The 13,194-nt window shown below is 49.3% G+C and overlaps 1 protein-coding gene across 1 annotated transcript; it reads right to left on the reverse strand.

The window, feature by feature from the left end:
• Positions 1-6,972: 6,972 nt before the first annotated feature.
• Positions 6,973-12,587, reverse strand: LOC130382941 (cytochrome c oxidase assembly protein COX16 homolog, mitochondrial). Its single transcript, XM_056590928.1, has 4 exons — positions 12,278-12,587; positions 11,792-11,869; positions 9,075-9,143; positions 6,973-7,936 (listed from the first exon to the last, which is right to left on the reverse strand). The coding sequence occupies exons 1-4, from the start codon at positions 12,335-12,337 to the stop codon at positions 7,823-7,825; spliced, it is 321 nt and encodes a 106-aa protein (XP_056446903.1). The 5' UTR covers positions 12,338-12,587; the 3' UTR covers positions 6,973-7,822.
• Positions 12,588-13,194: the final 607 nt, after the last annotated feature.

Raw genomic sequence — 13,194 nt, forward strand, 5'->3', positions numbered from 1 at the left:
GCTCTCACTCTCTACTCTTCTTCCTTCTCTCTCTCTCTCTCTCTCTCTCTCTCTCTCTCTCTCTCTCTCTCTCTCTCTCTCTCTCTCTCTCTCTCTCTCTCTCTCTCTCTCTCTCTCTCTCTCTCTCTCTCTCTCTCCTTAGCGCCCTCCTCTCCGATCTCCTCCTGTCCACGAGACCGTTCGGTGAGCCGTCGGTGACGAGAGCGAGCGGGTCGTTATTTTGGGCTCGCGCAGCCTTGAGATGAAACCTCACGGCTTTCCACCGCGAGCCGTGAATCAGCTGTCTACCTCCTCCTCCTCCGTCTTCTCCTCCTCCGTCTACTCCTCCTCTGCCTCGTCCTCCGTCTGCTCCTCCTCCTCCTCCTCCTACTCCTCGTCCTCCTCCTCCTCCCTCGTCTCCTCCTCGTGTGCGATAGCGCAGGAGGAGGTCTATGGTTCCGGTCCCGGTATGCGGGCTCCCTTCGCGGTGGAGTCCAGCTGAACGTCTCGGGTCTCCCGCTGTGTGCCGCACAGCCAACTGCGGCAGTGCTCCTCACTCCGGCCGCATCCTCGGCCGTAAAAAGGACGCTATTACTCCTGATTTATAAGACGGGGTGCTCCTCGAGTCGATTCTGGTAGCTCTCCGTGTGTGTGTGTGTGTGTGTGTGTGTGTGTGTGTGTGTGTGTGTGTGTGTGTGTGTGTGTGTGTGTGTGTGTGTGTGTGTGTGTGTGTGTGTGTTTACGTGTGAGTGTGTGTGTGTGTTTACGTGTGAGTGTGTGTTACGGAGCGATGTGCAACGTCAGATGTACTCCGGTTAGCGGCGGTCATCCTCCGCGCTCGCTTTCCCCCCAAAAGTCAACGGAACAGTCGGCGCACGTGCTACGTCATCACACTATCAGCTGGGGGAGAAACCTGCACCGCTGGCCCCAAATACACCGCGTGCACGCGCACACACGCGCGCACGCACACGCAGGCCTCCTGCCCGCAAGAACTCGAGTGAAGAGGGAGGAGGCGAGAGGGGACAAAATATTACTAATGGAAACTAATATTTCCAGCTGTTTCGTTCTGTTGGAAAGGGGCAATTAGCGGTTTTTGAACTGCCATGTACCGCTGGTCACATGCAAACACGCACAAAAACATTCACACACGCAAAAAGACACAAACAAACCTATTCAATGAAACAATATATGGTAAAAACACTTGCATACAAGTGCGCACAGACGCCCCCCCCCCCCCCCCCACACACACACACATAACATGGTCAGATGCCAGTGATTGTCTCTGTTTATAAAACGGGCCCACTCAGGAATCTGTGACAAGTGATGCCGTTATACACACCTCACTCCTCTGCAGACCCACTTCAGAGGCTCAAGAATACTGGAACAGCTACTGCTAACATTTATACTGTAGCAGAAGCTACGGCCGTAACCCTAGCTACTGTTAACGTTTATACTAGTGTAGCAGAAGCTACAGCCGTAGCCCTAGCTACTGTTAAAGTTTATACTGTAGCATTGGCTAAAGCCGTAGCCCTAGCTACTGCTAACGTTTATACTGTAGCAGAAGCTACAGGCGTAGCCCTAGCTACTGTTAACGTTTATACTGTAGCAGTGGCTAAAGCCCTAGCTACTGCTAACCTGTCTACTGTAGAATAAGCTAAAGACTTAGCTACTGCTAAAGTGTCTACTGTAGCAGAAGCTAAAGTCCTAGCTAGTGCTAAAGTGTCTACTGTAGCAGTAGCTGTATAGGCCTACTGCTAAAGTGTCTACGGTAGCAGTAGCTAAAGCAGTAGCCCTAGCGACTGCTACAGGCTCTGTTTGAGCAGTAGCTGGCCGGTTAGCCATTGATAATATCAGGGGATCAAACTGCTGTGGATATGAAGTGTGTCGAGTGGCTGCAGGAAGCTACGTGGGGTGAAAATGATCTTCACGAGGGCCTTGGTGGAGGTCTGAGACAACATGAGCCCTTCTTCTAAGGGCATGTCATGCACAACCGGGTTCTCATATGACATTTTAGGGGATTCAGAAGACCAAAGCGACTTACAACCGTGTCTTGCTCGGTCGTAAGTCACCTCAACACTCGGCTAGGAGGAAGCGGGGATCGACCTAGCAACCTCCCGGTTACCCGTCAAGTCAACCCGCTCTACCTCCTGAGCTAAGCCAAGCCCTCATTTCCACCTGGACACCCAACATGTGTTCCAGGGACTGAGTGAGAAGACTCCAACCCTATGAAGAAGTCCCTGAGACAGCTTACAGTGATGTCCGACGCGTATGGAAAGCCAAGAAGGCCACATACTGGCCCTAGAATGTGCTAAACCGTACGGAATCCGTACAGAAACCGTACGGAATCCGTGCGGTATCCGTGCGGTTTGGCAGGAATTCCGTACGGATTCCGTAAGGAATTCCTGCCAAACCTCACGGATTCCGTACGGTACCCGTGCGGTGTAGCACTTTTACCGCGCCATTCCAGGGCCAGTTTGTGGCCTTCTTGGCTTTCCATAGACGCATGACGTCAGGGAGCGGGGGGGGGGGGGGGGTTTGAACTTCAGAGTTCAAACCCAGAACCGTACGACTGGGTAGTCAAACCATTCTCAACACTAGACCCCTCCTGTCGTGTCCCATCTGGGGTTGTTTGCTGAAGGACACCGTATCTTGTGCACACAGTCTTAACATGGGGGAACTGAACCTGCACACACACACACCTCTCCAACGCACGACCATGTGAGGCCATCGAGTATGTTGGTGTTGACAAAATGGCTGCCGGCCCTTAATGCCCTCGCCCCACGCGAGCTTCACTGTCTCCATGCCAACAGGTTGTTAACGTACAGCGTTGCATGGTGGTCGGTGTGGAACCCTCCCATGACTACCTGCAGGCGACGCTGTGCGTCTATACAATGGAATTCAATACTCTCTCTCTCTCTTCATCAAAGTCACCCAAGCATCCAGCGATGATGAATCGATGATAGTTTCTAATCAACATCTCTGTTCTCGCTGCAACGGCTCCACACTATACCAAGAGTGAGCTATATAAACTAGCGCCTCCATAGAAAGAGTGAGCTCTATATACTAGCCCCACCATAGGAAAAGTGAGCTATGTATACTAGCTCCACTATGGAGTGTTAACTATATAAACTAGCTCCGATATGAAGTGTTAGCTATATAAACTAGCTATATGCGCTGGATATCGGAGCTAGCTGCTATAGCTCCACTATGGTGAGTGTTTGCTATAGGAGCTAGCTGAACCCAGGCATGTGGCTGGGAATTGGATGGGCTTTATAATGAATTCAGAACCCAAGTAAAGAAACTTCCCTTGAATCTAATCTGCTACCTGCCAAAGTCCACACCCCGCAATGGGAAGGAGGGTGTGTGAGTGTGTGTTAGTGCGGGGTACCTGGATGTATTCCATGATTTGCATTATGTATGCGTGTGTGCGTCTGAGTGTGTCTGTTGTGTTCCATTAGTGTGTGTGATGCATTCCATGAGTGTGTGTTATGTTGCATTTAAAGTGTTTAATTTAAATGTTGCATGCCATTAGTGAGTGTGCGGGTGCATCTGAACGAGTGGAGGAGAGGTGTGTGTTTGTGTGTGTGATCGAGGGGAGGAGATGTGTATGTGTGTGTGTGCGGGGGAGATATATGTGTGTGTGTGTGTGTGCCGAGTCTGCATTTTGCAATTCGTATCTTCTCTGCCCTCCCTGCCTGCTTCAAGAATTCCACCGTGCACGAGAGTTCCCACATGCACAAGAGCTCCCCAATGCACAAGAGTTCCCAGGTTCTCTAGCCATTTAAATTAAAATTAATTAATGTAAATGGCTGCAACTACTACATGCATACACACACAAACTCCCCCGCCATCACGCACATACACACACAGTGAACCTATCACACACACGGACATGCATGCACACTTGCACTATCACCAGACTCACCCACCCTCACAAACAGAGGCTGCTGACAGACACACTGGGGGGGTTCAAGTGTCCAGGACGGGGAACTTTAATGCAGCTTGGTCATACGGTCACAGTGATGATGATGATGATGATGATGATGATGATGATAATAGAGAGAGAGAGAGAGAGAGAGAGAGAGAGAGAGAGAGAGAGAGAGAGAGAGAGAGAGAGAGAGAGAGAGAGAGAGAGAGAGAGAGAGAGAGAGAGAGAGAGAGAATTAGATAGAAACAACGTCCTCAGGAGTCCCCTCCTCCCTCTCTCCCCCCTCTCTCCCCCCTGTGCCCCCTCTCATCCCCGGGTGTCCTCCTTCTAGGAGGGGATGCTGAGGTGGGCCTCCAGGCGGCTGGGAGCGGCCAGCGCTGACCTGCTGACGCCACGCTGCCACTCTTTAAATAACACCAGCGTGGGGAGGGCCTCATGTTACACACTCACAGACGGCTACAGGCCCGGCGCTCTCACACACACACACACACACACACATTCAAACACCTACACTAGACCACACACACACACACACACACATACAGTAGACAACACACACACACATTCATACACCTACACCTGACCACACACATACACACACACACACACACACACACACACACACACACACACACACACACACACACACACATTCTCTCTCTAGAACACACACACACTCTCTCTCTAGAACACACACACACACTCTCTCTCTCTCTAGAACACACACACACACACACACACACACACATACATTTTCTCTAGAACACACACACACACACACACAGTAGACAACACACACACGCACACATACGAGACCACACACGTACACATTCTCTCTCTAGAACACACGTATACACACACATACACTAATACACAAACACACTACGTCCAGCCTAGATACACACACTAGAAAAAACACACATACATACGTATTCTCTCTCTAGAACACTCACACTACACGTCCAGCATACACACCCACACACTCTCTCTCTCTGTCTAGTTCTTGAACACACATTGACACGTACCCTCAAATACACATACACACTCCAACACTCCAATGTCCAACACATTCACAAACTCTGCTGTTATGTAGCATTGGCTGACACTGAATATCCACCCCACACACACACACACACACACACACACACACACACACACACACACACACACACACACACACACACACACACACACACACACACACACACACACACACACACACACACACACACACACACACACACACACACACAGGAGGAGAGAGGGAGAGAGAGAAAAGGAGAGGAAGAAGCAGACGACAAAAAGCAAGAGAGGGGGACCATGGATCCGGTGTCCAGGCATCCAGTGGCTCCCTGATCCAGGACAGGTTTTCCAGAGAACCCACAGGCAGTGGAAAAAACGACCAAAACATTAAATAAACCAGTGCAGTCAGTGACTGTGGAACACAACAGCATGGACGAAGCACAAGGCCTGTCCCTCGCCCAGCTGCTTGTGGCCCCATCACCGTGGTAACCACACTGACGAGGATGACAGGATGAGAGGAAGGTGACAAGGAGGAAGAGGGATCAGAGGAAGATTACGAGGAGGAAGAGGAGGAAGGGGGATGAGAGGAAGATGACGAGGAGGAGGAAGAGGTAGGAGAGGAAGAGGACAAGGAGGAAGAGGATGAGGAGGGATGAGAGGAAGATGACGAGGAAGAGGTAGGAGAGGAAGAGGACAAGGAGGAAGAGGATGAAGAGGGATGCCCGGAAGATGACGAGGAGGAAGAGGATGAAGAGGGATGAGAGGAAGAGGAGGAAGAGGGATGAGAGGAAGCTGACGAGGAGGAAGAGGATGAAGAGGGATGAGAGGAAGATGACGAGGAGGAGGTGGAGACAGAGAGGCGTGTTCTCCGCGGCTGTGGCAGCCTAACGAGTGCCGGGGTCGTCGGAGGTCGACCTGAGCTGACTCCTGGATGTGTTCCGCTCAGATCCCAGCGAGCTGATTGGTTCGTTGCGTGAGAGTTTACCGCTCCCTGATTAGTTGTTCCACTTATAGAACTGCTTTGTAAATATTGAATTGGACCGCTGCTCTTCTTAGCCGGGCATGATTAAAATTTCATGCCGTTTTCATGCTTTTCACAAATGAAAAATTAACCTGCACTTGTGTAGTGACGGGGTAGGGCTGTGTATGATGTTAGGGGTGTGCATGTGATGGGTGTGTGTGTGTGTGTGATTTGTACCTCACTTCACAGTGAATTCAGAGATCTTATGCCTTTGGTGAGCCAGGCTAAAACTGGATACACACACACACACACACAGTAAAGCTGATGCATTTTGATTGACACATCAATATAAAAACCCAACAGGCTGTAAACCTTGTAATAATATTAACATATTCTAATAATAATCCTAATCAATGGTAACCGTGTGACAGGCTGCGTCTGTTTGATGAGGTTTCTCTCCCTCGGTTCCCCACAGGGCAGAGATCTGATTTGGATCGAGATCCTCTCGTCATGTCTGACACTAAACTTCTAACCTTCAGAGAGCACCAGAGGAGACTGTCTTCCTCCGTTGCAGGCGGGGTCTAAATGGCGTGGCGCACGCGTGCGTCACGCCGACGGGTCGCGTGGAGCACGGAGACGTTCAGGTCGTCGGCATGGGGCAGCCCCTAGTGGCCAGCCACGGAATTACATTTACTACGGTATTATTTACTCCAGCAATATCTAATTATGTTTAAGCGATGTAAGAGCATATTCACACACACACACACACACACACACACACACACACACACACACACACACACACACACACACACACACACACACACACACACACACACACACACACACACACACACACACACACACACACGAATTGGTGATGGTTATTTCTGTATTCTTCACAATATACACACACACAGCAAACCAAGAAAGACCACAGTTCCACAGTAAGAAGAATTGTGATTCACAACTAGAAATTCACCTCTCATTCAAAATAATCGTATAATAATCTTAATCAATAAATTAAAAACAATGGTGCTAAAATTGAGCATTGATGGGAGTAGCAAGTGTAAACGTTACCTTTTGTTACACCTGAAACAGGTGTTACAACAGGTAATGTCATATAGAGACATACGGACATGACCCAGACTGGTTCAGCTATTGATCGCCCCGATGCGGACTGATTGGTAGGATTGATAAGCTCAGTTAAACCTTGTGCATCAGATTAATCGAATTAACCTTTTTGCTGTGCTGAACCTGTCAATATAGCCTGAACACTTTCTGCGTGTAAGTACGTAAACAAAAACTTCAAAGCGCACTTGCACATTAGCACACTAGCATAGCATGTCAATGCGCTTGCAAAGAACGTAATTACCCTACGACACACACAAGCATGCCTTAGCATTAGCATGTTCAGATGCTTACACCAAGCGCAGCATCACCGCCCACATCCTCAACTTGTGACACATCCTCAAATTTGAACGTCCAAACAAAACAAAGGGAAGTTCTTATTCTGAACGAAGCGCCGGTCTCACGGAGTTCACTGGGCTTGGGTGGATTGGCCCCCCCCCCCCACCTCAGAGTCCACTGGTTTTGGATGGACCCCCCCTCAGAGTCCACTGGGATTGGCTGAACCCCCCCTCAGAGTCCACTGGGATTGGATGGACCCCCCCTCAGAGTCCACTGGGATTGGATGGACCCCCCCTCAGAGTCCACTGGGATTGGCTGAACCCCCCCTCAGAGTCCACTGGCATTGGATGCCAGTGGACTCTGGCATCCCCCCCCTCAGAGTTTTTTGGATTGGTAGGATTGGAAGAGCCGGACTGGATGATGACAAGGGGTCCGCACTGGTTCGAGACCGAGCTTTGGGGTCCAGTTCCAGTTCCAGGTCCGGGGGTCCCCTGCCCCCCCCCCCCCCCCCACACACACACTCAGGCCTCGGGGCTCTGGCGGGAGCGCTGCTGCTCCTGGTAATCCTTGGAGTCTTCCCAGGGCCGCGGGCCCCGGATGTTCCTCCACTCGTCCAGCTTCACCTCCTGCAGCTTCTGCACAGGCGCGCGCACACACACACACACACACACACACACACACACACACACACACACACACACACACACACACACACACACACACACACACACACACACACACACACACACACACACACACACACACACACACACACAATAAGAGACAGGAATAACTTTATTGATACAACTGCAGCGTGCACAATCACAGTCAAGAACCTAGTTCCCATGAGGAGACTTGTGATGACAGCTTTGCCAGCACTAAATTTAGAGTCTGAACTCTTCTTTGGGACACATGGTGTGAAGGAGCGACAGGGGTTAGGGGTTATCGTAGTCAAAGACAGACTTTGGGGTTGGAACGCCGGAACCTTTCAAACATCCTGACCACCCAACACTAAACTAAAATGGAAGCATCAATATGACATAAACGGAATAACAACCGATAGCTAACATCTATACGTCTAAATGAATGAAACCCCGAGCCTGATCACTAGCCCTCTATAACTGGTTAACGAACTGCATTCATACATCACTTTTCTAACCAGTGGCCACTCGATGCGCTTCACAACGTTGCCTGACATTCACACATCGACGGTGGTGTCAGCCGGCTCGTCAGGGGGAAGTCAGGGTGAGGCGCCTTGCTCAGCGACACCTCGACGCTCTAGCTAGGAGGAGCCGGGGATCGAACCAGCCACCGTCTGGCTACCAGCCAACCCGCTCTACGTCCTGAGCCACGTGCCGCCCCCCCCTTCTACAGAGATGTGTGGTTCCAGCTGTGAGCGCTCTGGTGGGGGAGACGGTGAGCGTTGGCTGCGTGCTCCTCTGAGGATACTGCAGCAGATGGTTCGTTTCTCACTACAGTCTGGTCCAATAATAGAGCCATCGTCAGGACCCCCCCACACACACACACACACACATCCCTGGAACCAGAGGGGGGGGCTCCTGTGGACACTGTCTAACACACCGTCTAACCCAGAACTCAACCCTACACAAATACTATATATACACACACACACACACACACACACACACACACACACACACACACACACACACACACACACACACACACACACACACACACACACACACACACACACACACACACACACACACACACACACACACACGATGGGTGGACTGTCTATCCCCTCACCTGGTACTCCTCTTGCAGCAACCCTGCCTGCCGCTTCGTGTTCACGTGGGCCTCGAGGGAGGGGTCCATCTGGGGAGGGGGGGGGGGGCGGAGGCTGGTTAGAGGAGGCGGAGTCTAACACTTGGATTTACATATTCTGACATTCTCCTCTTATTCACATCCCCTTGTTTTAAAACTTGAGCAATAATTCATTTCTGTGAATGCATATAAGAAATGGTGACATGAATGCTATGAAGATAACGACATATTTCTGTTTCACACACACACACACACAATGTCATCATCGTCCACGTTGGAAGAAGATGCGAGCGAGAGGAACGTCCGATAGAATTATGGCGCCCTAAAACGGGAGCGGACGCCCCTGTTCTGAATCGACAACTCGTTATGACGGGTATAATTCACGGGCGTGTCTCCGCGGGGGGGGGGGGGGGGGGGGGGGGGGGGGGGGGGGGGGGGGGGGGAACTGAAGAGGCCCGCAGCAATGTTGATCTCCGTGCACTTTAAATACGACCGTATTTCTACGTGCCCATATATGGCTGTAGGCTACGGAAGCCTGCGGGGTGCAGAGCCACAGCTCCCAGCCGTGCTGATGGTATCAGTGGGCGTGGTCCAGAGGTTGTGAGTTCCAACCCAAGTGTCCTCTACCTGGAGGTATCCTTGAGCACACGCCCCACTGGGCACTACCTGCTGCTCCAAGACGCACGGCTGGAAAACAACTCACTGTGAGTCGTGCGCGCGCGCGTGCGTGCGTGTGTGCGTGTGCGTCTCTCTCTCTCTTTTCTCCAACGCGCGGGCCATCTGGTGTCGACCCAGATGACTCTTGTCGTCGTTTGTCAAGCTAACCTCGCCACGCTAAGAGCTACGTCTCCACCCCGCCGCGGCGGCGGCGGCGGCGGCGGCGCGCGGCTAGCTGCCGGGTAACAGCTCCTATTGAAGGCCGGCTCCTTTGACCCCCAGTGAGTTATGAGCGTCCTGCGTCGCGATTGGCTGACCCACACAGAGGTCAGCCAATCCTGAGACTGTTGGAGGAATAGCATTTCCTAACAAGTCGTTAATCAGACATATTTATCTAAAGTGTCTAACGAGGAATACTGTTAGAAACATGTCGTTAAGGAGCAGGTCGGAGCTAGGGGGCTGCCTGCCGGTGGACTGAGGACATTACCGTTTGAATCCAGACTTTGTGGCTGGGAATCAAACCCGGCACGGACCATTCTGCCCCCAGTATTCACGCATATTGTGTCTTTTTAAATGTTATTTTTAAAAGCCTCATTGAACGACATGTATTTACAACAGTGTGGATAGCATTGGGAGGGAAATGGTCTTTTTCACTTCCGCAACGGCGGTTCTACACGGGGGCCCTTACCCCCTGTAGACATGTCCCTGGCCCCCCCTGTGGCCCCCCCCTCTGTGGCCCCCCTGTGCTGACCAAATAAAGCAATTATGATTTTACGGAACTAATGCGACGCAACGTTCTACACGGGTCAGTTAGAGGGGCGCACCCAAACACCGAGGTGATGCTCCTCGCTGAACGAGAGCTCAGCGACTACTCTGGGAGAAAGGAGCCACGACTACTCGAAGGTAAGAGTCGAAGGTAAGCAAAACAATTTCATTTTGTCAGTGACTTGTTGTTCTTGCACATAACCGTGTTACTATAGTTCCTCACACTGATGATGAAATTAAGTTTGTAAAATGTCTAGTCTCGATATGTTTAGAAACTTAAGAATATCTAAGCAAACTCACTGAAGCAAAAGCGAGCATCCAAATGTCAGTATCCTTGGTAGGTCTAGGCTACACAATGTTGTGATGTTAACCACGCATTTTCTTATTTTTTGGCTGTTGAATTGGGATAAAAAATACATTTGAGTAAAGAGTCGTAGGCTATCTGCCCATGTTAAGTAGGGAGGGATGGTTATGCAGCGAAATGTAATGCATAGCCCTACGTTTTCTTTCTTCTATTGTCATCTATCATGAAATGAGGAAGAACGTTTGTCTGCTGTTTTCGAAAAGGGAAGAACAGTTTCTCCACACTGAATCGGATAAAGAATAAATAGGAAATGGCACATTGTTGTACCCTGGAGTTATTTTTCACATTGACACACTGTATATGTACCCTGTACTGTATTTTTTACTTTTTAATGGCCCTACTCTTGCACGCTTGTACCAAACAAATGTTTATATGATTTTGGTGATTTAGGGCATAAGCTCCATCAATTTAAAATAGTTTGACAGAAAAATACAGACTGGTGAAGTTATAAACACCTGTACAAATTAAATGTTTGATGATTTTAAAGTAAAATAAAGTTTATAATTATAATCTTTAAATATAATTTGTGCCCCTCTGGTTAAACACTGGCCCCTCCTGGTTAAACACTGGCCCCTCACTGGTCTTCAATATTGCATCGCCGTCACCCAGGCTTCCAGAACCATCTTGGCCACTTTAGTCACGCCTTGAATGTGCTGGTCCGTTTGCAGGCGCTAGGGGGCAGAGTTTCCCCGCTTGAAGATGTCAAACCCGGCGGTGCCAAGGTTACGATGTTTTTATTTATCGTGTCGTCTCGACAGGACCTCTGCTTTGATACTAAGCTCTGCTTATTCTAAACCACTCGTTCTTGTACGTTAAGTTATCGAGATTGTTGGTCACAGATGCGTGACCTCAATGTAAATTATTACATGTGGTTAAATAGGGCAGAATAAGGAATTAGAATGAGGAGACCGACCTTTCTCTTGATCTTCTGCACGTCGTAGCGGATCTGAGTGAACTCCCGCAGCCCGAAGGAGCCTCCGACGATCAGCAGCTGGGAGAAGTGTGGATATAAATATGGATATAATATACAACATATAAATATTAAACATATGCTCTATTTTATCACAGGCTTCAGCTATAATAAAAAGTGTGTGTGTGTGTGTGTGTGTGTGTGTGTGTGTGTGTGTGTGGTGGGGGGGGGGGGTTTGCAAACATCACTTCATAGTGAATTGATAGATCTTATCATGCCTTTGGTCGACCCATGCTATAACAGCTCGTTTATAGTCAACAGAATCCAACCTGACATCCCCATGCACCACGTTTAAGTGTTAAATAAAGTTTGAATCATAAATAAAGGAACATAAAGTTATATTTAAGAATATAAAGTTAAAGAACTCATGACAGTAGAGGAGCTCACTGAGTGACAGGAGTTCACCTTTCTGCAGAACAGAATACTTACCATCATCGGGACGCCATATCGCACCGTCTTGTTCTTCTGCAGCGCCTTCCAACTAAACATGATGTCTTCTGAGGACGATAACCATGTGGTAGAATAAGTTTAATAAGGACTATAACCGACTATCTACATGCCCATTACTCAAGGGGGAAGCAGCGAAGCCAACCGGATGGAGCGTCGTCGTAATTGAGTCCGCAGTATAAAGCGTCCCTGACTTTCCGCGAGTTTGGTTCCGCTTCGTTTGTGGGCTGTTTATTATTTTTGTGCAGTCAACAAAAACACAGCAATTACCTATTTGATTATATATATAACTATTATTACATATTAGTCCCTCCCAAGCTCAGTTGTCTCAAACGTTATTCCTAGATTTGGTGAGCATTAGCTCTTAATATGATCCTCAAACCATTAAAACAAACTATGTAGAGCAGCACAATGACCTCATATTTGTCTATCAGCTACAATTAAATAATCTCAATGTATACATTAGGATGATTGTACTATTCTAAATGCAAGGGTTATGTGTAGGACTTCCAAATAGGCCACATGGACCGCACATCTATTAATTCAGTTATAATATATTATATGTTAAAGGTTGGGTACGCGATTTGCGAAACGCCAGCAGATTTTGAAAATACACAACTCAAATGGTCCTACCCCCTCTCCTTCAACGCTGACTCTGACTCCACCCATTCCAAGTACCTGGACGCGCAATCATGCACGAGCGCGAACAGAGATGCGCGAGAGCGAGCCAGGCTAGCGTAGGTTTTCGTTTAACAACATGGCACTACATTCAGCTGTAAGTTGCACCCAGTACCGCGGGAAGTAGGGGTGCTGGGGTTGCTGCAACACCCCCTGTCCGAGGCCCTGTCTTATCACAGAAAACGATCATTTCTAAAAACTCCGGCCAAAGTGGAGATTTC

The sequence above is a fragment of the Gadus chalcogrammus genome, chromosome 5 (assembly GCF_026213295.1).
Source record: "Gadus chalcogrammus isolate NIFS_2021 chromosome 5, NIFS_Gcha_1.0, whole genome shotgun sequence".
Taxonomy (NCBI): Eukaryota; Metazoa; Chordata; class Actinopteri; order Gadiformes; family Gadidae; genus Gadus; species Gadus chalcogrammus.

Bases quoted from the DNA above. Each gene is read 5' to 3' on its own strand.
- LOC130382941 (XM_056590928.1), bottom strand. From the start codon at position 12,337: ATGTTTAGTTGGAAGGCGCTGCAGAAGAACAAGACGGTGCGATATGGC. The intron at 11,870-12,277 runs GTAAGTATTCTG...CACTTCTCCCAG, and splicing joins GATATGGCGTCCCGATGATG to CTGCTGATCGTCGGAGGCTC. The intron at 7,937-9,074 runs GTGAGGGGATAG...GCGCCTGTGCAG, and splicing joins TGCTGCAAGAGGAGTACCAG to AAGCTGCAGGAGGTGAAGCT.